We start from the raw sequence: 24626 nt of genomic DNA, 5'->3' as shown, positions 1-24626 counted from the left end.
GGGGTAGTGAATGCATCTTGCTGTGCTTGTGGTGTGTACATCTGGCATTCTCTAACTTCCAAGTGTTTATCTATGTAACCTAAACAAATATCATTCTGCTAGGGCTTTATTTGTATTGCCACATCATATTTATATTAATAATGTATCATTAAATATTGGCAGAAAGTAATTTGTGATGCAAAATGAAGTGAGAGGTGGATATGAAAAAAATCATAGTACTATAAACTCTGCAAAAAATGCAGTGTATTCACAAGATGACTGAATTAAATATTGCAGGGCTGGCTGTAAATACAGCACTTCTTATTTTCAAGCATTTGGCATCGCAACTTGAATCTTGTTTCTTAAAATGAAGCTTTAACTGTTTTAATTCAATTACCCATTATTTCCATATTGTGATCAGGAAGAAATTACAGCAAGCTGCTGTGATTGTGAGAATAACTTTAACCCCCAGGCACAGATATATTGAATGGGATTCAACTCTGGACCCAGAGCTCTAAGTGTTGTTAGAATAGTTGTGAGTCACTTGATTATCCTCCTGTTGTTGTCAACGGGGTCTAGAGAGCTAAAATGGGCCCAGCTGCAGAAAGCCGATGCTGGCAAAGAATCAAGTTTTTCCTGAAGCTAAAAACCAAGCAGGGTTTTTGTTTGTTTGTTTGTTTTGTTTTTTCATGATATAATTTTTCACAATTAATCAGCCAAAACCTAACAAGAATTCCACTTTTCCAACCAAAAGGCTTTGCTCCTCCTGAAAGCTCAGTTTGCGCTAAGACTGCATATATGAACTTTTCTCATGAAACGTCACAATCATCTTTTGTAATGGAAAACACTAAGCAATATAAACTGACAGGGCCCTTATCCACTCTTCCAGAAATAATCAGTAGGTGGCATAGGCTTTTAAGAGAGGATAATGAGGATCGAGGAGCTTATCACACATACGATGCCATTATTTAAATGGCCTGAATGGGTGCCTGACAGGCAAATCGTCTTGGAAGTTGCTTGTACCATTGTGCCAAGCCCTCGCATTGGCTTGTGTGATGTTCACTGACTCTAGAATGCAAAATCAGCTTCTCTGACTGAATCTGCAACTCTCCGAGCTATTGTTGGAAGGCATTAATGAGATTTTGCTTTGGGATTATCTGTACGAAATGGAAGACCCAAAGGAGACAGAAGGCACAATAGGCATAGACAGGCTGTGCTTGAGAAAACAGGTTCTGCACAGCTGCAATGGACTTGTGTCTCTGATGCAGAAGCCTGGGATACTGGGCACTTTCTCCATGCTCCTTCAGCATGCCAGTTACACATAGCTTTATTTTTCTTCATCCATAGCCTCTGCTGGAAAACAATTCAGAGGTAGCTGAGAGGTGCACTGAACAGCACAGTAGGAATGACCCACTTGTCCCTTTCTGATGGGATGCTGAACCAGAGCTGTGGCTGAGGCTGACTAGTGAAAGAGTCCTCTCAGGCCCTGGGGTGAGGACAGATATCTGTGCTTCCAACAGCTGCCCCTGGGAGCTCTTTCTCCAGGCCCAGCTGATGTCCAAATGCACTAATTTAGCCTTTCAAATGCACTCACCAGATTTCCCATCAGCTACCCTAATGGACATTTGACTGGTTCGTATCCTGAGGCAATAGTCACTACACATTTCTACCTGTGCTGTAATTAATTCACGTCTGACTCCTCAGGAACCCTCCAGGAAGGTCCCTGATGTTCTCTTCATTTCTGCTTCACAGCTGCCAAGCTGCAAACATCAGAAACTGAAGTCCCATTGTAATGGAGCCACTTACTATACTGCCTATGAGCAAAAGACTGTCGTGACCCCTAAGGAAAGATTACTGGAGTGCTACAAGAATTCAATAGTCTTAGTCATGAAATATGTGTGGGATAAAAATCTGCAGTTCTTTGTTTGCATATTGAGTCTTGGGCAGAGCGCAGAGCTGCCCATAATGTGCTATTAAAATACAGTTATGCAGAATATTATATGCTAGCGGAAAGCCGTAACAGTGATGGCAGAAGAGCTGCGGTACAGAACCAAAGCAAATAGTGCATTTTGTAACAATTTAAATGCATCCTGGCTCTAACTGATTACTAAATTACTGCTGTAGCTGCTGCACGGACATGCTGGGAATACAGAAGCTTTCTGACTGCTGCTCAAACCCTTTCCTCTGTGGAATGACAAGTCCCCATTTTTTTAGTCCCCATTACTCAGTTCACCCTGTTCAGATGCGTTCAATTATACAGATACATTTAATTATTTGTATTACCGGAGCAAAATTCATACACAAGGCTGCAATTGTCATACCATGAAAAAAAACAGATGAGCGGATTATCTTTTCCTTTCCCAGCAGAAAACCATTTTGCTTGATTTCATCCTACTAGCAAGAAGCAAGCTTTGCTTTCTCAGAAAGTATTATTTCTGTTCTGTACCTTTCTCTATTTGGTCCCTGCCTGTTACATGGATTTCTCCTTACAAGTACAAAGCCATGCCGTCTGCCATTAGTTTTCCATGTTCATACTCCTAAATCTGCCACTATACATCCAATACGAGGACCCCACCTTCCTCATCCTGATGTTGTGGATATGCAGTATTATACTAACAGTTTCTCATTTTCACTCTCCCATTCACGGCTGCCTCAGTAATTTATAAACCTCACCTTTCCTCCTGTGCAGGGCTGCCCCTTTCTGCAGCTGACTCTTTCCTACATGACATCCTGTCCAGAAGCTCCAAGCAAACACAGCCTCCATGGTGTCCTCTCTCTGTACACCAAGACTTCCTAGGCGCCCTGGATTTTTAGCTTCCCAAGTCCTGGCCTCCCCATTCTCCAGGGAGCTTCTGTTACAAGCAAGGATGAATTTAGGCAAACCAGAGGTGCAGCTTCTAATGTGCATTTGCCTACTCCTTTGAGTCAAGATGGGAACTTTCAATAGCTTTCTCCATTTACTGCTCATGCCCACCACTGCCCTGAGGGGCATGGAAAGAAGAAACAGGCTCACCGTGTCCTGCTTCTTTCTCATTGGAAAAGGGAGAAGTGTTAAGCATACTGCTGCTTGTTTCAAATGCCTGCACAAGTTGTTGCCAATTAAACGTCACGTTTTTCTCCTCCCAGTCCCAAGTTCAGATAATGACATCCCTGAACATCACTTTTGACAAAGGAAGTATGGTTCAGTTACCAGAAACACAGGACAGACTGGAGGTAATCAACTCTTAGTTAAAGCCTGGGAAAAAACAAAACAAAAACGTGTTAAATATTAATACTGAAATTTAACTATTACACAACAACAGAACATGTTATGGAAGGACTTTATACGCATGGGTGAGTTTGTGCACATACAGTAAAATCCATGCTCCACTGAAGTCAGCAGGATCGAGATTTTACCTGCTTGGCTTTACTGAACTCAGATATTTGTCTGCAGGTTCTCGGCTTGAAGACAGTGTGGGGTACCATACAGCCGACAGCTCTCATCATTAAATGCCACAAAGGACAAAGGAAAGGATGGAAGACTTTCATTAGCTAGAGCAGGTTAGTAATAATAAAATATTTCCAACACCCTGCAAAGATGTGACGTGAGTGATTCACCAACCTTTCCTGCTAATCCACACCATTCTTCAAACTGTTATGACAATATTTGTGCTGCTCCAGCATCTCTTCCCTACAAACAAAAAGCAGTTACACAAGAAGAGAACAGCAGCAAGATGCAACTGTGATCTCCTCCTCCTCACGTGTCCTCCTAATATTTTGTTTGCCGGAGCTGGCTGCTAAGCATTTCTGGCAGAGTCCTGTTCTCATGTGAACATGCTGACAGCTCCAATCACAAAGCTGAGAGCCCTGCACACACACCCTCGTGGTAATTGGTCTCTCTAATTTCACAGCCGTGCTAAATTACTACTGGTGCAATTCTGCAGTGCACTGAATTGGATCTCAGAGGTAAAAATGCACTCATAGATTCTGCCTGTGTGACCCTGTTTAAATTGGAGCACCACAGAAAAGGCAAACAATTGTGACTGCTTTTATTCCGGTCTCTATTACAGATATTTTCCAGCCTGGTGTGTTGATAGGAGGGAGAAGAATAATCATTCCTGACCGTCTTAGCTGTGTCAGCAGAAGCCTCTGGTGCCGATCCAGCTACACTGGCAAGAGTTCATGTTTGCTGGGATAGTTTGGTTTGCTCACAAAATACATTCTTTAGCAGTGCAAAGAGCAGAAATGGTGGCACAGCTACATCTCTGTGCACAGAGTGTTGTCTTCAGGATAGTGTGCCTTGGTCATTACGCAAGTAAAGTACTTGTAGGGCTGGCATAGTTTACGACTGCTACACAAGAACTTTGAGAAACCTGTGGCTACTGCTTCAATAAAAGAGCAGCTTCAGCTGTCGCTTGCTTCCAGTTGCAAAGGTTATCCCCTCTTAGCAATGTGAGGAGATGGAAACGTCACCTGTTTCTTGGTTGCTCCAAATGATGGTCTGTGGTGTTAGCTTCAGTCATCAATGTGCCAGAATTCTGAATGCGAACAGATGTAGCTGGGTGATGTCCCCTACTACTGACTCCTAAAAGGTCATAACTTTGAATGGGGTGGCTGGAGGCAATAACATCTTAAACTGCTACAGCATGGGTTGACATCTGGTAAAGCCCTTTGTAATGAAATGGTATGAATTGAATTGAGAAAAAGAAATTTTAATATCAGCTACTAAAGCCCCAAGAAATAGGGGAAATATGTGGGAAATTTCCTGTGTGTGTCAGCAGTGCTCCGGGACTCCTGAAACCAGGATCTGACCCTGTTGCTATACCTTTTGACTTGGTCATTAGTGAGAAAATGGCAATACTTTTCAAACTCCCACGTGCTTGCTAGTAAGGAAACCTGCAGACTGGGTCTTTTCTTCTGCCCACATGGGTAGGCAGAGTACAGTACATCTCAGGAGTCTGTTCTGGTAGACACCTAAACACTTGAAGAGCCGCTCTGACTGCCTTCAAGCCATGGTTGGGAGGTGAGAGTCACTGAGTGAGAAATGGAAGAGGCAAGAGGAAAATGACTCCATCTGGCCCTCAACAAGGGGCAGCTGATGTCTTTTCCCCAAACACACTGGATTCATCCCAGTGACCATTAGTATTATTACAGATATACTGCAAGGAGAAGAAGCTTCTGCTACTTTCCAGACTCCTTCTTGTCAGCTTTCCTAAGCCTCTTCCCTGACTATGGAGACATCTACAGTCAACAGGCCAGAGAGCGTCTCATAGAATCATTAAGGTTGGAAAAGACCACTAAGATCACTTAGCCCAACCACTAGACTATCCCTACCATGCCCACTGCTCATGTCTCTCAGTGTCACATCTCCACATTTCTTGAACACCTGCAGGGATGGTGACTCCATCACTTCTCTGGGCATGCTCACTTCCCAGCTCCCCTTTATGCTGAGGTTGGTGTAAGTTCCTATCAGGCAAAAACAGATCTTTATAGACCAAGAAAAGTATGGAGGCAAGGCTGCTCCACACGTTATTACAAGGGGAGATGACAGAGAGAGGCAGGAGAAAGACAGACTTTTCTGTAAAAAGAGCTGCTGATATTCTGCAGAAAGGCAGCACCTGTGGTGGAACGAGTCATCTGTCATTTCCCACTAATTCCTTAAATAATCAACAAAGAGAGAGGATTCTAAGATGCTGAATCAGTATCTAGAAGTTTCTAGGGACTCCTCTTTCCCTTTCTTAACTGTATGGAGAATTTACTTTGGGGAGGCTGGATTAAACATTTTTTGTACTGCGGAGCAGAGGGTTAAAATGTAAGGCAGGTGGTGACCAAAACTGAATACTTGTCTGCTTTTGGACAGCAGTAAATCAGGACACACACCTTAGGAGCACATCTGCAGCACCCCAGCCCCTGACTGGAGCTCACCCCAGAGACAAGACTTGAATCAGACTGAAGTAAACCCTCTTCACATTTGTGCAGTGATGCTGATGGATGCTTAGCATCAGAGGGCCAACCCTCAGCCTCCAAGATCTACCTCTGCTGCTTCTCCTGACTGACTCACATGAGCACAGCCCAGCTCAGTAGTGCTGCTGCACCCTTCCCTTCTAGCCCATCTTGCTGCTTGTAACACCACTTTCCTGCTGTCCCTTTTCTCTCAGCAAGCTGTTTGTCTTCCAAAGATAGCTTTGCTCTCCACGTCAGAGAAGCTGATAGAAGTGGCTTTACTCCTTATTAATGTTTGAGAAGTTCCCACCCTGCTTAGGTCGGTCTGCTTTGTGTTACAGATATCTATAACATTCCTGCAACTCAAATCTAGCGACGCAAACTAGATTTCAAGTGTACTGAACTAACAGCGTATCATAGCAACAAATATATATATATTTAATAACAGCATTTCTAGACATGTTAAACAAACACCTACTGTAATAGTCAGAATGCCCTAGAGCTCTATATATTGTCCTCCAACCCATTCTCCGTTGACTCATTCTCACTAAAAAGAGCTGTAAAATTAATGTCATTGTCCCAGAGGGATCATCTTTGATGTCCTCACAACATTTTAGACTGCTATCAGAAACGAAGTGGAGCACTGTGCTCTTATTAGCTGCCCACACAGACTTGTTGTAGGAGTTTCCTCTGACCACCTGCTAGATATTTCTGGTTGTTGTTTATGGTGATCTGCTCTGAGGAGAGATGTTGAACTGCTTTCTTGTACTGCTGTGTAATGCACATACAGAGACTGCAACAAGCCAGCCACTTCCCTAGCAATGAGAACCAGGCTGATGCCTGCTGTCTTCAGCCAGCCCTTGGTTGGCATCCTCACCTTTAAGCTGTCAGGAAGCAGCATCTCAGCCATCCTGCTTGTTCAGGCTCATTCATTGTACTGGCCCAAATTACCACGAGGCTCTCCATGCATTTCCTTTGGCCCTTAGAATTTGGGAAGGGTTTTTATTTTAAAGAAATGTTTCTCTTGAAAATTATGTAGAGTGAAAAAATTCAAACACTGGGATAATTGCTACCATAACCACCCCTCTTTGCTGTTCTATTGCCATTGTAAGTTTTGCAATTACCTTTTTTCTCCGCTGCTAGCTAAACCATGAGAATTCCTGTGACACCAAGCCATAATTTGCATGGTCACAGGTATAAATATGTGAAAGCAAATGATAGTTTGTCCTGTGGAATAAAATAACACAGCATGAAATTATAGTAGCTTATCTTCATATTCTTTGATGTTCTCTGGTTGAAAGTTCTTCCTTTTGATAAAGCCCACTCTAGCCTTTGAACGTTTATAGTGAGACATTTTTCTTAGCATATCTTTACGTGAGGTAAATCCAGCCTTTCACATCCCCTGCACTCATTGGAATTCAGCTGTATTTTGGGAAGGGAATACTACAGTCATCAGAAGGTGCAGCCTCTCCTGTTGAGTATTTTCATGAGGAATGGTGAGCACTGCTTTCTCCATCCCTCTCCAAGGAAAATCCAGCAGGGCAGACTGTTTCCCATATTGCCACCTATTAATTTGCATCTTCAACAGTGAACCAAGAGGAGCCCTAGGGAGTCCAGGCCAGGCCAGACCAGGCCTGTTCTCACCTGGCTCCCACTGAATAACTCTTTTTCCAGGCTTACTTCAGTTCAGTAATTTTCTCTCTTCCTCCCACCGCTCTCCTTTCCTGGTACAAACAAGTATTTGTGTATAGCCAAGGGAAAAATATCCTTCACAGTTTTAAAAATAAATAAATGTCAGTCTGACACTGTATTACTTCTTTCAAGGTGGGAAGCTGTTCAAAAGCTGCTCTCATGCACTATTTTGCAAACCTTCCTGCAGTGATCAGGTAGATCTCTTGTTCTACAAAAGGTGTGTCTGGGCAGGAGAATTGGTAATGACACCCCATGCCCTGAGACAGCCACAATACCTGAAGAAATGCTATGGTAAGAATTATTTGCAACCTATGTTGACAGAGGAATACTGCTCACCTTTGCCATTCTTGCTTGTTAAGAGTCTTGGACAAAGTGAAGCCTATGGTGCAACCTGTGTGCCTCCTGAGCCAAAGAAGTGTTCTGGGTGGGATGCCAACATGCCTTGGTCTGAAGACAAACAACTGTTCCTCTGACTGTCATACCATGACTTCATCAGCAAAAAAGACACTGAGAGAAACAGCCTCATCATGGGATTTGATTGCTTAATTTGGAACAGAAGTGCTTTGAAGGTATTAGTCTTAGTCTTCATTCTTACATGAGAACACAATTTGATTACTGTATTCACTGGGTTTTTCAAGTGTTGTAAATTATCTAATTAGCATCTTTGCTTCAAGTTATGTTTGCTCTATACTGTATTTTGATAAATCCTAGAAAAAAGTCCACTGGGATGATTTACTCTTTTAGGTCACACCAATGGAATCCTCATACGGCAAAGGCAAGCTGAACTGTGTAAGGCTTCTTCTGCATCACCTATATACCACATAGGCAAGCTGTATTCACTCCTCCAACATACCCTATTGAGACAGTACAGCTGACTATGCCAAATGCATCAGGGATCATTATTCTGATTTATGAGTCACATTTTTTGCAGTTGCATTAACCAGCTTCTGCCAGTATTTCTCTATGCCTACAACAGACCCAAAATCCACTACTGTCTTTCTAAGTGGACCACTTCTTTCTGTTCACCCAGAGTAACTGTGCATATGTAGGTACATGCACATATACATCGACATCAACTAGGGCAACCTGAATTCATAAAAGCAGGCAGGCTGTTGGTGGTTTTGTCTGTTTTCAGCACTGCTTTACAGCTGAAGCAGGAAAAATGATGCAGAGTAGCCATTTAGCTTCCTGCTCTCCACACTCAAAGCAGTTTTCACTAGCGCTGAGATGTTCATCTTGCTGCTGGTTATAAAGCAGTCTGACATCAGCTGTAGGGCTCTTGGGATAAATGAGATTTTGGGGACACTCAAAAGAGAAGATGCCATATAAACATGTAAGTGTTGAGTGCTGCTTTATAAACTAACCTAAATCTATTTGCAGCTAGCACAGGAATGCATTTCAAAGCACTGGTCAGGTTATACTAAGGAAATGAAAGATGAAAGATCTGACCTTTAAAAATGTGACTTCCTTGTGTATTGAAAGTACAGCCACCTCCTCCTTCTCCCTCCTCTGAAGGCCAACCTTCACACTGAGGGCTCTGCAATGTTGTCACCTGCAGTTTAGTCCAAGATACTGAAGCAGAGGTTTCTCTGGTGAATATCAGTATGTTTCCATCATAGACACTGGGTGATGAGTTAGGTAAGCAGTTAAGTATACAGCTGGAACATAGCTGAGAAAATGATGGGGAAGTGTAGCCTAAAATAGTTGCGCCTAATTAGCCAGATAATCCAGCTCAGCCAGTCTTGCATCCCTCTCCTTTTGTTTTTCAGCAAACATTTGAGCTGCACTGTTTGTTTGCAGACATATTTGGAGAGGAGCTGTAGTTCATCAAGGCCTGTATACAGATAAACACACGCTGCAGGAATTGATATAATCCAGGCTTAACCCTCACTGTGTGAGGAACCATAGGGAGGAGACCAGGAAACCAAGCAGCCAATACCCCAGCAACTGACCACAGACAGTGGTGGGGAAGAGGAGGAATCCTTGAGATGTGGTGAAGTCCTTGATCAGAGATGAGGTGTTTGTGGTCCAGCCTTAGAGCATGCATCACGGTCTATGAGCAGGAGCTGAGGAAAGGGAGTTGCAGGACTGTTTACAGCTAAGGGCAAAGTCCTGTTTGCACAGTCCCACTTCAGCTCTGACCTTAAGGATAACTGAAATGGGCTTGTTTGGGTGGAAGAGTGAGAAACTGTCAACTCTTTAGTATGTTGTTCCAAATCTGACTGCACACTTGAATGAAAAGGACAGCCACCAGCTCTGCTGTTCAGGAGTAAGTGTGAAAAGCGAAGTGAGCATTTGGCAAGATTTCTGCTGGAGGTGAATTCAAGCTGCAAACACACGCATTGTTCAAAAGCCCAGCAATCCTTGTTGCTCTCTTCTCTATATTGAATCAATTTCCTCTGTCTTCCTGTAGCTCAGTTTTTCTTTGAGACATTTTATCTGAAGATCAGCTCTCCATTTTAGGGGCAGGCAAGAAATTAACAGAAATATTGGTATAAATCATCACTTGTAATTTGAAACAGTCATACAATTATTTTGGCCTGAAAAGCTTAGCTAATATTTCAGTTCCAATGCTCTGTCGTGAGATTTATTTTACCCTGTACAAGGCCATTTAGTAATCCAAGCACAGATATAGAAATAACTAATACCTATTAAACCACAATGTTGAAATCCAACTGAGTGGATTTGTCCACAGCTAGATATTGTGGCAACTCCATACAGATGACTTTGGATAGTTAGCCTCTATTTAATTACATGTTTGCTGTTCTCTTACAGTATTTGTTTTCCATTGAGCTATGTGCACTGTAGGCTCCCACACGTTTTCCAGTTACAAGTTACTAATTAACACTAAGTGGTTTTCTTAGTCATTTGTCTATTATTTCATTGTCTGGACATACTGTCACATCTGGCCCTATTTTCCATCAGTTTGTACTGACTGTTCATCAGTCCAAGAGCTTATGATGGACACATAAGAAAAGACACTGTGGAGATCACAAAAATCATAGTAGGATGTACTCAAAATTATCCCGTAGTCAGTTACTTTAGTTGTCCATGGTACTACCAACATAACTCCAAGTAGTGTCTTATGTTTCTGTGCGTTAGAAATGATACTGAGCATTTCCTAAGTTAAGAGTAGCTAGCAGTGTTTTAGATAGTTTTATCTCTCTAGTAATTTCTTCATTTTCTCCTCAGCAGTGGCCATGTTGAGCCTGACTTAACTGCAGCTCTCTTCTGGTCACACAGCCTTTGATTATGAAACGAAACCGCCTCGAGCCAAAAGTAACTTGCCATAGAAAAAATATTAAAAAAAAAAAAAGCAACGGTAAAGCACCCACTGGTTAAAGAGAAGAATATAAATGGAACTGAAGAGCAAAAGTTAGGAGGGGAGGGCACTCAGCCAAGATCTGACATCTTCTGTACCAGATCTCAGTTTTATTTTGCTGTCTTTCTCCAGATATGCTCCTTGCTCTATCACTTGTCTGTTGCAAAGGGAGATAAGATTCTTCAATAAAAGATGAAATGCAAAGCTATGCACTTTCATAACTAAGCTTCATTACTTAAACGCAAACTCGTCTCCCATTTGGGAAAAATAGCATGCAGCATTTCACCTTCAGAATTATTATTCTTGTGCTTCAAATTAATATTAAGCATGAAAAAAAAGCGCTACCGGAAGAGAGGAGTAAACACCAGTGCTGCAGAGCCAGTTCCTAGATGTGTATAGATTCCAGGATGGCTATCAACATTTTGCTTCCTTGTTTCACAGTGCTTAACTGGAGGAAACTCCCAAATGTTCGGATAAGCTCTAAAAATGCCTAGTCATCTTTAATTCCTCTCTGCCCTCCCTCTGCTGCATTTTAGATGAAACCAGGCTAAATAAACTCTTTTTAATGAGTGTTAATTACAAAATGTCTTGGTCCCATCCTTCTTCAGTTGGTGAACAGCCCACTGCTAGACTGTTCTGAACTTGACCCCCATCCTGCCTTCAAATTCAATGATACAGCAATTCATCAGCTTGATTTTGGCAGTGTTATACATGCCCTCTGAAACATTATTTTTGGCAGGCTCCCAGATCCCAAATGACTTTCAGCATACACATCGCTCTGACTTGCTGCGTAGTTCTCCTTCATGATCCTTGATCAGCATCAGCTGAAGACCTCAGCTGACCAGCATAAACCCAAAAATAGTTCATTAGACAGCTCAAGTCCAACTAACAATGAATACAGAAGCTCAGTGATAACAGTCACTCAGTAGGTTCATCAGGTGCTCTGTGTCTGCCTTGTTCAAGCCCAGTTTGGATGATCTAGTCAGTAGGAAGAAGGTGCCCAAGAGGGGCCTGCAGCTGGTCCTTGATGCTGGGAGCTCTCCTGTCATGGCCTTGGTTAAAGAAGTATGACTGCATATTTCTGTATGCTTCAGACCATTGTGGAAAACTTTCTGTCTATTTTAACTGCCCATAGTTGAGTGTTAGTTGGCCATGATATACCAAAAGGAAAATGGTAGCATTGCCCAGATTTAGTGCATGAGGACCAGATCCCAGGCATTTAGATTGTTCGATCTCACCTCTTTAAGTCCACAAAGCTTCTACAGAAAAGTACAAGATGTCCCAGCATCTTCATATGCAATTCATGAATGTCCAAAGAGCTGCAAAAGCAGCAGAAAATATTCTACACTTACAGTGCTATAATCCAGCAACTAAATGTCCCTATGAGAAAGCATCATGCCCACCTATACCTGAGGTGTGGTGGGGTTCTGTTCAAGTCCAGCAGGACATAACCACCACACTCCAAACACAACCTTCAGGAACACCACAGAGGAGTTGCCTGCACCCCCTGCTCCCTTGGAAGGAGTCTGGAAATGACTCATCATGGATTTGATTTGCCTGGCAGCCACCCTGCTTATTGCAACTCAGCTGGCACTGTTGTGCAACACCGCTTTCACTGATAACAAATAAAGTTGAAGCTCTTCCACAGAAGAGAGATACGAAACTTGCTTCAGTTTAGCTTCATTTCCTGAGGACAGCATACTCATCTAGAAGAAAGGAGTCACACTCCATCGCAGTAATCCACATGCCTTCTCTTGCAGCCTCCCTACACATGGTCTCTGTGTTTCTTGCTGCCCAGGAGCAGAGGAGACAGAGAAGGCACGTAGGCTGCAAGCCTGATTTTTCAGTCATTGTCTGTATTTCATACCAATAAACAGCAGCAGTGAAATCTTTGCTGTTAGTGTCAGTAACAGCTACTTTGTGATGATGAGGAATCAGGCTCTGTAAAATGTAACCAGAAATTAAACAAGTAAAACTGGGGCAGAGCAAACAGCTCTGGCACATCAAGGTAATTTATATCCCGTTAACCAGAGAAGCGGGCACAAGAGACATCTGGAAGTGAAAATTAACTAAAAACAGACTAATGACATAAACAAGAGAGAAATACAGCCTCCACATCTGTGTAGCTGAGCCTGATGGATGTCACAAGTTGACTGATAAGGGGTTTTATTTAAAAAACCCACAGCAAGTCAAGGAGGGAATTTTCCATATAAGGCCATAACTACTCAACGCAGAGATTTGTGGGGACATAAAATGCATAAGCACAGAGGAAAAAAAAATCAACTGCCAACGGGTTTAGATGCTTGCTGGAACCAGAATTAACCGAATAACAAAAAACATTATTTGAGAAACATTTTTGTTGCCAACATTCACAACTGTTATTATTCACAAACTGCTGCATGACCACCTGCAGATCTGACTGAACTTAAAAAAAAATACATGCTCAGATATGCATGTAGGAATGGTCACAAATAAGCATTTAAAATGCCATTTAAGCAAGCAAATTCTCCCCCTGATACAACAGTCCTTCCACTGAGGGCATTTGTTGATGGTGGTGGAGGTATTTTCTGGGTTTGGTGCACCTCTGTGCTGGGAAGAGTAAGTATCCTGGTAGCTGCTGCCTACAGAGTTCTTCACTGCCTCCAAATGTATGAGGAAGGCTGCACATGAAACAACTTCCATCTCATCTGTGACCTTGAAACCAGTTACTATTTTCTTGCATATCTAGCTATGAGATCGTCATCTAAACTACATCAAGATCTGCCATCTGTTTGGTTCTCCTATAGATCTGGACAGAGCAGTTTTATGATCTGCATTCACGTCTATAACAGGTGGTGTCTTTATAAAGGTGACAAACACTGTCACTTAAAAAACAGAGTCAAGGGCAATGTTTGTTATTTGCTAACATAATGGTAAACAAAAAAGAATGTAAGGAATCGGATTTTGGGATATATACCATGATATATCTTATCCATCAACAGTACTGCTTGCCAAAGTCAGAATCCACATTTCTGAACACAAAAGTAGCTTTTAAATCCCAGGCTAAGTTTGTAGTGCTGACATAAAATACTCTCTTGCCTAACTTAGAAATGGACCCAATTTGATAGAAAAACCTCAAAGAGAGCATAAACATAAAAGTCTGTATTTTATTTGATACTTCTTTACTAACTATAGCAATGCTCTGAAGTTCAGTGGTGTTACTCAGGGCTAGAAAACATCCTGCATTAAAACATGTGTCTGGAAAGAATGTATGCTTTACTCACTTCTTCACAGATATGACACGACCTCCACTATACATCCATTTTGTCTTCCTCCAGCAAAGGGTTAATAGCCTGTCAGAAGTTCCTGAATGCTTCAGAGGTCCTTCCTGTGCTTCTGGAGCTACCAGAACCTAACGAAATCCAGTATATAACTACAGCTTGGCCTCATGTAAATTGTGCAGTCTGTGTGGCTTCTTCACGTGTGTATGCTGGGCACTTCTCACAGGTTGTCTATGGGATGAGAAGTACCATGTGGGTCTTTCCCTGGAGACACAAGCATGCAAGGAACACAAAGATGCACACAGACTCCCATGGACTGAGAGCACACAGCTTCGCTCATCCATGTAGGCTGGTAGTGAGACACAAGATGTTCAGGTGCTGATCTTCAGCCCTTGAACTCCAGATCAGGATACCCAGGAGAATCTGGTCAGCACAGAATGCTCTATGGAGATGGTTCACACAGCGCATTGTAATGCTCAGATTCGTCTGTTTGAATGGACAGTGATGTAGGTAACTTTTGTGCCTTAAGTGTCAGTGACTTCACAGTTTGCATGATGTCCCTTGTGCTGGTGACAATGGCACATGCACAAGAACTCATCCCCTTATTCTGAGGCCTGATGCTGATACTGCTACCTACCCATTGCCTCATAAGGAGGGACAGGGAAGCATGAAGCATCATGTCATGGTATCTTTCCTGTGCAGCTCCTTGCCCTTCTGCTGTCTACTTACTTTGCCTTGAGCTAATTTTTTGCTCCAGCTGCTTGAGCATATGGTGCTTCATTTTCAGAGCCAGGACTTTCAGAATAGGCTGTCTGTGCCTCTTTCATTTTCTGACAGAAGTCCATCAACAGTTGAGGACTAGCTTGGAGGAACAGCACTGGTGTGGACATGACTGTAATTTAGATGGAATAAAGCTCCAGCAGAGTGCACAGGTGCAGTACTCTTCTTAAGAGAACCTCTTGAGGAGTGCAACCATTGACACCAAGGCTTCTCACAGCTTTCTGAAACACCTCTGAATCAAGATGTGACACCTGCAACCAGTATCTCAGCTGGCCTGGAGCCCAAGCAGTCAGGACTCTAGGAAGGGTAGGAGGGCGTGCCAAAGGGCCTGACAGGTTGCTGACGCTGCTAACTCACATGGATTGAGTGCCCCAGATTATGCTGCTTCTCTAATTAGAGGATTGGAGCTCTATACACAATAGCTTTGGAAACTGTCATGTGGTTGTGGAAGAAATGAGGCTGCTCCCTGAACGATCCTGAGGATAAGCAAAGGGTGTCTCTGAGATTGCTCTTCCAGAAGGAAAGGATGTAAGTGCAGAGAAAAAAATCTTCTGCAAGGGAAGAAGAGTTGCTCTCATCCACCTCTTGGCTCTTACAAGGGACCAGCAGTGTCTGAATGAGCTGTATGCCATCCATGTCATCCCCCAGTACGACCACAAAGGAGCCTGTTCCAGAAACAACAGCCAGGCCTCTAACATGGAGCTGTATCTTCTGCTGTTCAGGTAACAGGTACCGATGTGTAACATGCAACATCCTCTCCTTAAAAATCAAGATCTCCACCTACAGTGGCACCGAGATGGGCACAAAGCACACTCTTAATATCACTCTTGTTTTAAGATCTGCTGACAGTCTACTTTATCTGTAATGAATTGTTTTTTAAATGTTATTGCTTTATTTAGTTTAGCTCTATCTGCCAAAACATCCTGGCTATATAACTGTGGTAATATTTTATCTTTTTATTATTTTATGCTGTTGTAAAATAAATGGCTACTTTAAAAATCAATCTTTTTGTTTTCTGAATGCATGAAGAGGAAACATTGATTGGAAGAGAAGAAAACCTGGGCCCCACATCAAAACATACTGGCATAAAATTCATGCAATTGTCTTAGGTTTATATGGCAAGGTTTGGTAACAGAGGGCTGTGGCCTTTGTGATGAGATCAGACTCAGTTCCAGCTACTCCAAAAGGAACCCACCACTGACCAAAGCTGAGCCATGAGAGACTTTACAATCTGTGAGCTCTCCGATGCTGTGCATAAGAGACACAGCAAATCTAAACAGTTGTAACTGGTTGAAGTGGTCACTACAAGAGGTTTCGAACACAAATATGGTTTACACAAGTATTCTGGCATCCAGAGCTAGGTCAACTGGGTAGGAGCAGTCTACTGCTCTGTCTGCCTCCTGCCCTGCCTACCTGCTAATGGCTAATGGGACAGTGCTGGGCAGGTCTTGCAGGTGGCCAGGCATTTTACCATAGAGAATTCAGAGGAAACTCAGAGAAAGCATTCCATAGGTCAGCCAAGGAGAGAAAAGAAAGAAAATGCTGATAATTTTGTATATTGTGGTGTTGAAATTTTAAGGCTTGACAGAAGCTAAATAACAGAAAAACAAGGGTAAGGGGACCTTAGAGATGCTTCTTAATCCCTGGCATAGATATTTCCAGAAGAAGAAACTGTAATTCCTTCCATAGTAATTGTACATTACCTACTAAATTTAAGGATATTTCTCGGTATTTGAAGGATACTAGAGCAGAATGCATTGCTGGCATTCGGAACTACAAAGAAAGAAAGTAAATTAAAAAAAAAAAAAGAAAGAAAACTCAGAGCGTGATAAACCAATCTGAGTAACTTGGCAACTGTGCAGGGTTAATTGTCGCTTTATTGCCAAAGATGGAGATTGTAAAACTGAATGGCTCCATTTTTCTTGCTTTGTGTCAAAACTCATATCATTTGGAGATGTAATAATGCTCCTCCTGAAGTTTCATAGATATGTTCTTTGTGTATTCTTCTGCTTTCCGACCTCTTATCTTTCCCAAGGACCCAAAGTCCTACATAATTTCTCTCTAAATGCTGGTGATCTTAACTCGTCTCGTTACGGCAGTTGTGCTCAGTCAAAAATGTATTTTTGGTCTGCTCGCTTCAGACAGGACATTTTGCATAGCTTTGGGGTAATCAGGAAAGTCATCACAAGCTGTTAGGAGTGCCTGCCTGCAAAAAAGGGAGAATCTTCCCTTTTTAAATCAAGGTATTTGCTGAGCTGGGAAAAGCTGTGAAAAGCATATCTGTACCAACATTACTGAAAATAGCCAGATATTACATGCCTGCTCTGAGGGGAGAAGAGGTGAAAGACACCCCTTCCACCAACCATTCCATTTTGTGTCGACACATGTGTGTGTGCACAATGATAGCAATTGGTCCCCCAAAACTGTGTAGCACAGCACTCCTACAAACAAAGGGCATGGAAACATGCAGAGAAAACAGCCAGGGGAAGAATGGGCCACAGTTTCAGTACAAAAAACACACATATGTGGCCTTTACAGAATGGACAACCTAGACAAACTAATCTAGTGCTTGATTTAGTGGTTGGTAACAGTGCAGAAAGGAATGGAGGCTGGAACTATATGATCTTTGAGGTCCCATGCAACCCAAGCCATTCTGTGTTTCTATAATTCTATGACATAAGCACTGAGGGCTGACATCTGAAAAACTTGCTCTAGGGAAACCATTCATACCAAAGGACTCCAAAGGACTTAAAAGTTTCCCAAGACTTCACAATCACGGAACGAAGGGGGAAGGAGAGGGAAGCAAAATAATATGGTATAAATCAGAAAACTGAGTTATAATAAAATTAATAGAAAGACAAAGCTACTTACTACTAAAAATGTGTCAGTTCATGGACATTATATAGCAGCAATTGGTTGCCTTTGGAGACAAACCTGCTCCAGCCTCAGAAGTAGAGTAGCCTTTAATATAGATTTGTTAATCTCTCTAATGCTTTTGATCTTAGAACTGGTTATTTTGTGTTGTAAGAGGGGTAATTTTCACTCCTTTTACAGTTTTTCTCTCCTAAAACTACTTCTCTCAATTCTTATTCCCCCAAGGTATTTTTCAGGTGTAACATAAAGCTTCATTTACGAAGCATCATTAATAAAGGGTGATGTATATGCCTGCAAAGCAACTTTCTTAAAAGGTCCAGGAAAGCTTCATAGCATAACTTCAGCTTTCTCCTTAAGTATATACCACTCGCTCAGTCATTTTAGGTGGCATTGTGTCTTGCAGTAACACAATGCTATCCCACAACCCCCTTTTCCAAAATGTCTCAGTATGTGTTTCATCCTAACTCATACCTGTTGCCAAGCTACTGAAGTGGATGTCTGTATTTGCTCCCTTATCTTTATGCTGCAGGAAGCTGCTTCTTCATTTGTTGTTTTTCAAGTGAGGCACCTCAGCTGGTTTCATCAACACCACATCTGCTGATTCACAGGGTCTCTTCCAACAGATCTTTCTCTGAGATTGGCCATATACCCTTTACGGATTCCTTTGCAACACGCAGAGCCTGAGGCTCTCATATGAGAGACATTTTGGAGATCACACCTGACAGCTCGATCCCACTGAGGCACTTGCCAGAATCATATGGCTACAAGCCATAGAAAGCTACAGCTGCTGTGCATGAGCTCTGCTTTTTAGAGTCCAAAGTATGGCCCAGAGGTTTCTGTGGGGCCTACATGGAGCTACCTGAACTCACCAGAGACAAATGAGCACAACAGCATTATCAGACTTGTGTTTTTTCCTCTGCTTTCTGCATTCTCCCCCAAAGCTGCTCTTTAATTGGCGGTGGACTGACCCAGGATGTGGGTATGGTTGGCTAAGGGCAACCACAAGCGGGAACCAGAGAAGGAGAAATAACAACAAACTGCTGGCATCAGGGGAGGCCTACTAAGGTTTGGATTACGAGCTCAAGTGCCCACTAACGAATGGCAGAGACTGCAGGCAGAGGTTGCAATCTTTACCTTAAACAGTACCACAAGGAACCTGGGGAAGGCCAGAGTGGGCATGAGGAGAACAAAATAGAGGTTTCCCTGACACCTTCGAGGCACTAGGCCTTACTACACTCGATACAATGGCCACTTACATCTTTGCATCAGTTCCCCCAGGAACCTTCTACTTAACCATCAAATAAACAATGTTAGCCTTGAGTGAGGGTGAAATCATTCATCTTCTCTATCTCTAGCACGATGCTGCCCTGTTCTGGGATGAAGGGGCTCTTTCTAGACAGATGCACTGCAGAAAGACTTATGAAGAAAGAGGATATTCCCTGTGCATTACAAAGAAAGAAGAGCTCACAGGCACCAAATTGTCAGATGAATCCCCTGCAAACCAGTGGTGCTCTAAAGAAATATTTTTCAAATGACACAGTTAGGCAAAAATGTCCGTTTTAAAATAAATACCGGAATGCTCTCTCTACAGGGAGACATAAGGAGCAATTACATTCCTAACTTTGCAAACACAGATTTCAGTACCGAAAATGTACTCTGCTTTAGAAAGCGATGCTTGGCTTTGTTTAAGAGATGCTTAGCACTCCCAAATCTGAAAAAAAAATAGGATAAAAAATGTAAAAGGTAAACTTGTTTTGAGGGCCAGCACTTACTCGGTAACTCCATTTTAGCCTAAAATGTTTTTGATGGTTCAGTGCTTCTGTCACATTTCAATGGTATTTACTGTAACTAGACAGATTTATGCCCAGTTCTGTTCAGACCTTCTCATTTTTAATCCAAAATTTGCATCTACATCCAATAAAGTTTATGCTGTCTCACTGTATATCAGAAAGCAATTCAGTGTTTTTCCAAACAGTCTGAGCAGGAGACTGTAGTTCAGGGTGGAGGGAGCACAGAGCTTCTGCTCCTCACTGCTCAAGACATCATCACTCCATTCACTTCATGAATGAAGGAACCACATTTCCTGAGGTGGATGTATTGCACCTGTGCTTGCTTTCTGCTTCCCTGGTGCAAGTGTTTGAATGCTCTGTAGGTTTTAACAAATGGGGAAAGTGAAGTGCTGCAAGCAGCAGAATCCCTGACATACCATTATGAGAAAACACAAGGGATGATATTCTATAAGCAGATTGCACTTCTCCCATGCTAGACATCAGTGGGAAATCTTTTTCCCCACAGGGCAGTGATGCCCTGGCCCAGATGCCCAGAGAAGCTGTGGTGCTGCATCCCTGGAGGCGCTCAAGGCCAGGTTGGATGGGGCCCTGGGCAGCCTGAGCTGGTGGGGGGCAGCCCCCCTGTTCCAGCCCCAGCCTGGAACAGCAGCGTTTATCATTTCCAAAGCCCATGTGTGAGGGGCAGGAAGATAAGTTTCTTTTGCTCTTGTTTGGCTATTTTCTGTCAAAAATCTCACAGCAATTTTTGTACAGTGAATATTTATAACTGCTGTTAGTGTCAACGTAATTTTTTTGCAGTTACTGCACTTATTTACATTTTAATGGCCAAGTCAATAAAGATTTATGCATCCGTCATATGAATTTTCCACAAAAGTGGTGAATGCCTCACAAAACAGTAGCTCCCGCAGTACGTTCCCCCTCCGAGCATCCCTTTAAACGCCTTCATTGTTTCTGGAAACAGTGGGCTATCCATTAAAATAACCAACCCTTAAAATCATAAGTCAGACCCAGAGGAATGTGTTGTGGCATTCTTCCTCACAAAGCTTCTGCATATTGAAAGGGCTTGTTCAGGGATCATTTTTTTGGTTTTTTTTTTGTTCTCTCTGCTTCTAAACATTGCCCTTTGAATGGCAAAGCCTGGTTTATTGCCTTGGTATGTCAGCTGCATGAACTACATTGATTTAGTAGCCTGAGGACATGCTGCGCGGGTTGACCTTGATTTGGTTTTAATGAAGCAAAAGGTATAGTTTGGAGCACCACCCTGACAGGGAGTTCCATTCTTCGCCTCAGCTAACATGGCTATTTCTCAGCTGCCCACTCTTGTTGGGTGCTGCAGTGTGCTGATGGCTGCTGTGACAGTAATTAGAGGCAGGTTCTCTCCTGAGGGCTCTGGTCTCTGACTGGGATGGAGATGGGCTCTGGATCTCAAAGGCATGCAGGAGATGGCTTCTGCTCTCAGAATCACAGAGTCATTAAGGTTGGAAAAGACCTCTAAGATCATGCAATCCAACCAGCAGCCCACCCCCCCCATGCCCACTGCCCATGTCCCTCAGTGCCACATCCACATGGCTCTGGAACACCTCCAGGGACGGTGACTGCACCACCTCCCTGGGCAGCCTGTGCCGCTGCAGCACTGCTCTTCCTGAGGAGAAACTGCTCCCAATATCCAACCTGAACCTCTCTAGAACGTGAGGCTACTACCTCACGTTCTATCACTAGCAACCTGGGACAAGAGGCTGACCCCCCCCTCGCCCCAACCTCCGAAAGCTATTCGGGACAGTCACACCCCAAGCACAGCCGGCACAGGAGTACCGCCGCCGAGCGGGCCCGTAGCGGCCTCCCCGCGTCCTGGCGCCCCCTGGCGGTCTCAGTGTGCCGGCGGCGGTCCGGGGGCGGCAGCAGGCGGCGCGGTGAGCCGCGCGGCGGGGCGAGCCGAGAGCTGAGCTCACCTCCCGCTCCCCCCGCCTCCCGCCCGCCTCCCCGCCTCCCGCCCGCCTCCCTCCCGCGCCCAGCCTGCAGCCGGGAGCTCAGTATTATGGCATCGAGGAGAATGGAGACCAAACCCGTGATAACGTGTCTGAAAACCCTCCTCATCATCTACTCCTTCGTCTTCTGGGTGAGTCAGCCGCCCTCCGCGGGTCACCCCCGCGACCCCCACCTGCCCGACGGCGTGGCCGGTGCCGGGAGTCCGGGGAGGGCTGTGCGCGGGGCTCCGCGGGGCTGACACCGCCGTGCGTGGCGACGGGGGGGTGTGGGGGGGCGCGGGTGGGCGTACGTCCGTGTATACAGATGTCTACGTGTGTAAACACAGATATATACACACGTATTCTATATGTGTAGATACACATATATATACATACACGCCACACGTATGCATGCACGCGTATATAGACACATAGACGCCTATATATATGCATATATATATATATGCGTGTATTTTTTGCTTCTCCACCGCGGGGTAAAGTTGCCTGGAGCGGGCTGAGGAGGGATGGAACCGAGCCTGCCGCAGCCCCAACGCCCCCCGGGGAGCCGCGTACCCCCCCCGGCCCGGTTCTGCGGGCAGCGCTGGGCGATGCTCGCAGGCAGTGGGGGGGTTTCCTGGGCTCTGCTGTCCGCCGGTGTGAAGGGAGCGTTTCGTAACGCGGCTCCCGCAAACCGTTTTTCTGACCCAGATACATTAATTGAGTGGCAGCGATTGAGTGCCGGAGAGCCTGGATTTGCAGGCGGCCCCAGAGGCTGGAGATAGCCTCGTTGTCCTGGCCTGTTACTCAGCAGATCACTGACATCAGCAGCATATTGTGGCAGCAATCTGGAGATTAAAGACCTTTTAATGGTGTGCGGTGACAGCACGGGATAATGGCCCCACTGTGTACTATTAAAGACCGTAATCTGCGCATCATTGATGCGATACGCTGAAGCGAATTTGTCACCGGCTACTGAGGAAAGCTGATTGTGTTTGATCGTTGTAATGGCTTTATGCTGGGAGAAGTGGCTGTGAAATAAGAGTAACTGATTTTCATTATTCTGCTTAAAATCGTATTCTGAACAAAGCCTTGCTTATTCATCGCAGTCATACTTTATATCTTTATCATCAAGGTGTGACTCTTCCCGTTCGACTTCTTAGGCTTTTCCAGGTGAAAACCAGAAAACAAAAGCCATTCTGCTCCCAGCAGGACCCTGGCTGTGACCCACATGCATTAAACATGCCCACCCTCCTTATTTTAACAACAGTGGTGGCACCCACAGTGGGTCTGTTTGAGATGGACAGGGAGCCAGTATCCTCTGCTGGTTTCATGTTGATGAGTGACTCCTTCGTGCCAGTCTTGAGGAGGTAGGCTGTGAAGTTCATGCACGTAACTCAGTGGAAGGATTTTCCCCTCCCTGTGCTCTGTTCTCAGCTGATCCATGAGAAACCCCTGCAGGAACGCCGTTGAATTCATGGTGTCTTTTCACATGAGGTCTTTGTGAAAGTGACCGCAGTTATCTGTTACATCCTGACCAAACACAGGGCTTCCATCAGCATGCCCGTTGAGCTAGCACATTTCATGAGCGGTGATCTCACTAAAAAAGAGCCAAGCAGCTGGACGAGGGCTTTATGCTTCAGGCTGTGCTGATGGAAGGCCAGGTTGGCAGCTGGGACCTCTCAGGGCAAGAAGCAGAGCTGAGCTCTGGCCCGGGCCCTCGCAGTGGTGGGATGCTCGGATGCAAACCCTTTTCCTCCAAACAGGCTGTTCCTGTGTGACCCAGTCTTTTCCAAGGGCACAGCTCCTCTGGGCACATAAAGCCTAGCAGCTGCTGGTGTATGTCTGTGTGTTCCCTTCCTTGAGGCTGAAGGAGGAATATAAACAGCTGGAGACAGAATCCAAAAGAGAAGTGATTTTATTTTTCCATCATGCTCTACGTTGCATCTGTTTCCCCAGGGCACCAACCTAGGGAAACCCGGGCAGATCTTAGTGGGAGAAGTCAGCAGAGGGGTTGGTGAACAGGCAGGGTGGCTGACAGCAGGCTCTAAATCATTGTCATTTGTTCCTTCTTTCAGGGTAGGAGAACAACAAAAACTAGTTTATGTATTCTGGCCTTTTTCTGGGTTTGAATCAAGCCTTTAGTATAAACTGGAGCAAGCTGCACCTATTGCCATAAAGGACAAGGTGAGAAGGAGCTTCCAGTGAGCTGCTTCAGAGCGTGGAAAAGGACCTCTCTCTGTTTGCACTGATTATAAAAGAAGAAAACCTGTGTATGCAGATTGTTCCTATCACGAGTGATAATTTCTCAAGGTTACATCTGAACTGTGTTTTCTGTCAGTGGGTGAGATAAATGTGGCTGAAGGCTTTTAGTATAACTATGAGACAAGGCTCCACTGACTACATAGGAGCATCAGCGTGGTAATGAAGAGACATGGCTTATTCGCATTTTGTACTGCATAGCTCGTTCCTTCCCAAATAGGTTTTATTTAACAGTATTTGTTACTTTGATGGCTTTCTCTTCTCTCCCGCACCGTGTTTCCCTACTTCTATCCATAAATGTATCAACATGGTAGAAGAATTCCATAAACAGAGATAACAAGCTTTTTATGTGCTTGTATGTATCGTTATTCACGGTGCACATTAATGCCTGGGGTTACCGCTTTTAGTCCTTAAGGGACATAGTAATAAAAATTCAACAGCCGTGTTTTTTTTTTTTCTAATCAGAATACTGCACTGAATGTATCTGGTTTGGAGCCAGTAGATTAAAAAAGGCAGTAAAAATGCTGCTGGGTTGTTAGCTTTTTCTTTTTTCTTTTCTTTTTTTCCCTTTGGGGTATCATAAATTGCTTACCTGGCAATCTGAAGTATCACCTGCCTTATTTTTAAGAGAAGGCGAGTTTTGGATTGGAATTCAAAGTGCGTTTCCTATACGGGGGTGAAATGTTTAAGCCTTTTATTTATCCAGGTCTTTTGACGTCTTAAGATGTATGTATTCTTAGTTTTTGTCAGTGTAAGGGCTTTGAAATGTATTCTGTTACCAAGT

General features: G+C 43.9%; 1 protein-coding gene across 1 annotated transcript in view; it reads left to right on the top strand.

The window, feature by feature from the left end:
- The first annotated feature begins 21561 nt into the window (after positions 1-21561).
- The window catches only part of TSPAN7 (tetraspanin 7), an 85156-nt gene continuing 82091 nt past the window's right edge, over positions 21562-24626 (top strand). The window contains exon 1 of the mRNA XM_072345919.1: positions 21562-21735. Within this exon, the coding sequence (XP_072202020.1) occupies positions 21655-21735 (81 nt within the window). The 5' untranslated portion in view covers positions 21562-21654. The remainder of the gene's footprint in view (positions 21736-24626) is intronic.

Source organism: Excalfactoria chinensis, chromosome 1, assembly GCF_039878825.1.
Source record: "Excalfactoria chinensis isolate bCotChi1 chromosome 1, bCotChi1.hap2, whole genome shotgun sequence".
Lineage (NCBI taxonomy): Eukaryota > Metazoa > Chordata > Aves > Galliformes > Phasianidae > Excalfactoria > Excalfactoria chinensis.
This window is presented reverse-complemented; position numbering and strand designations above follow the sequence as displayed.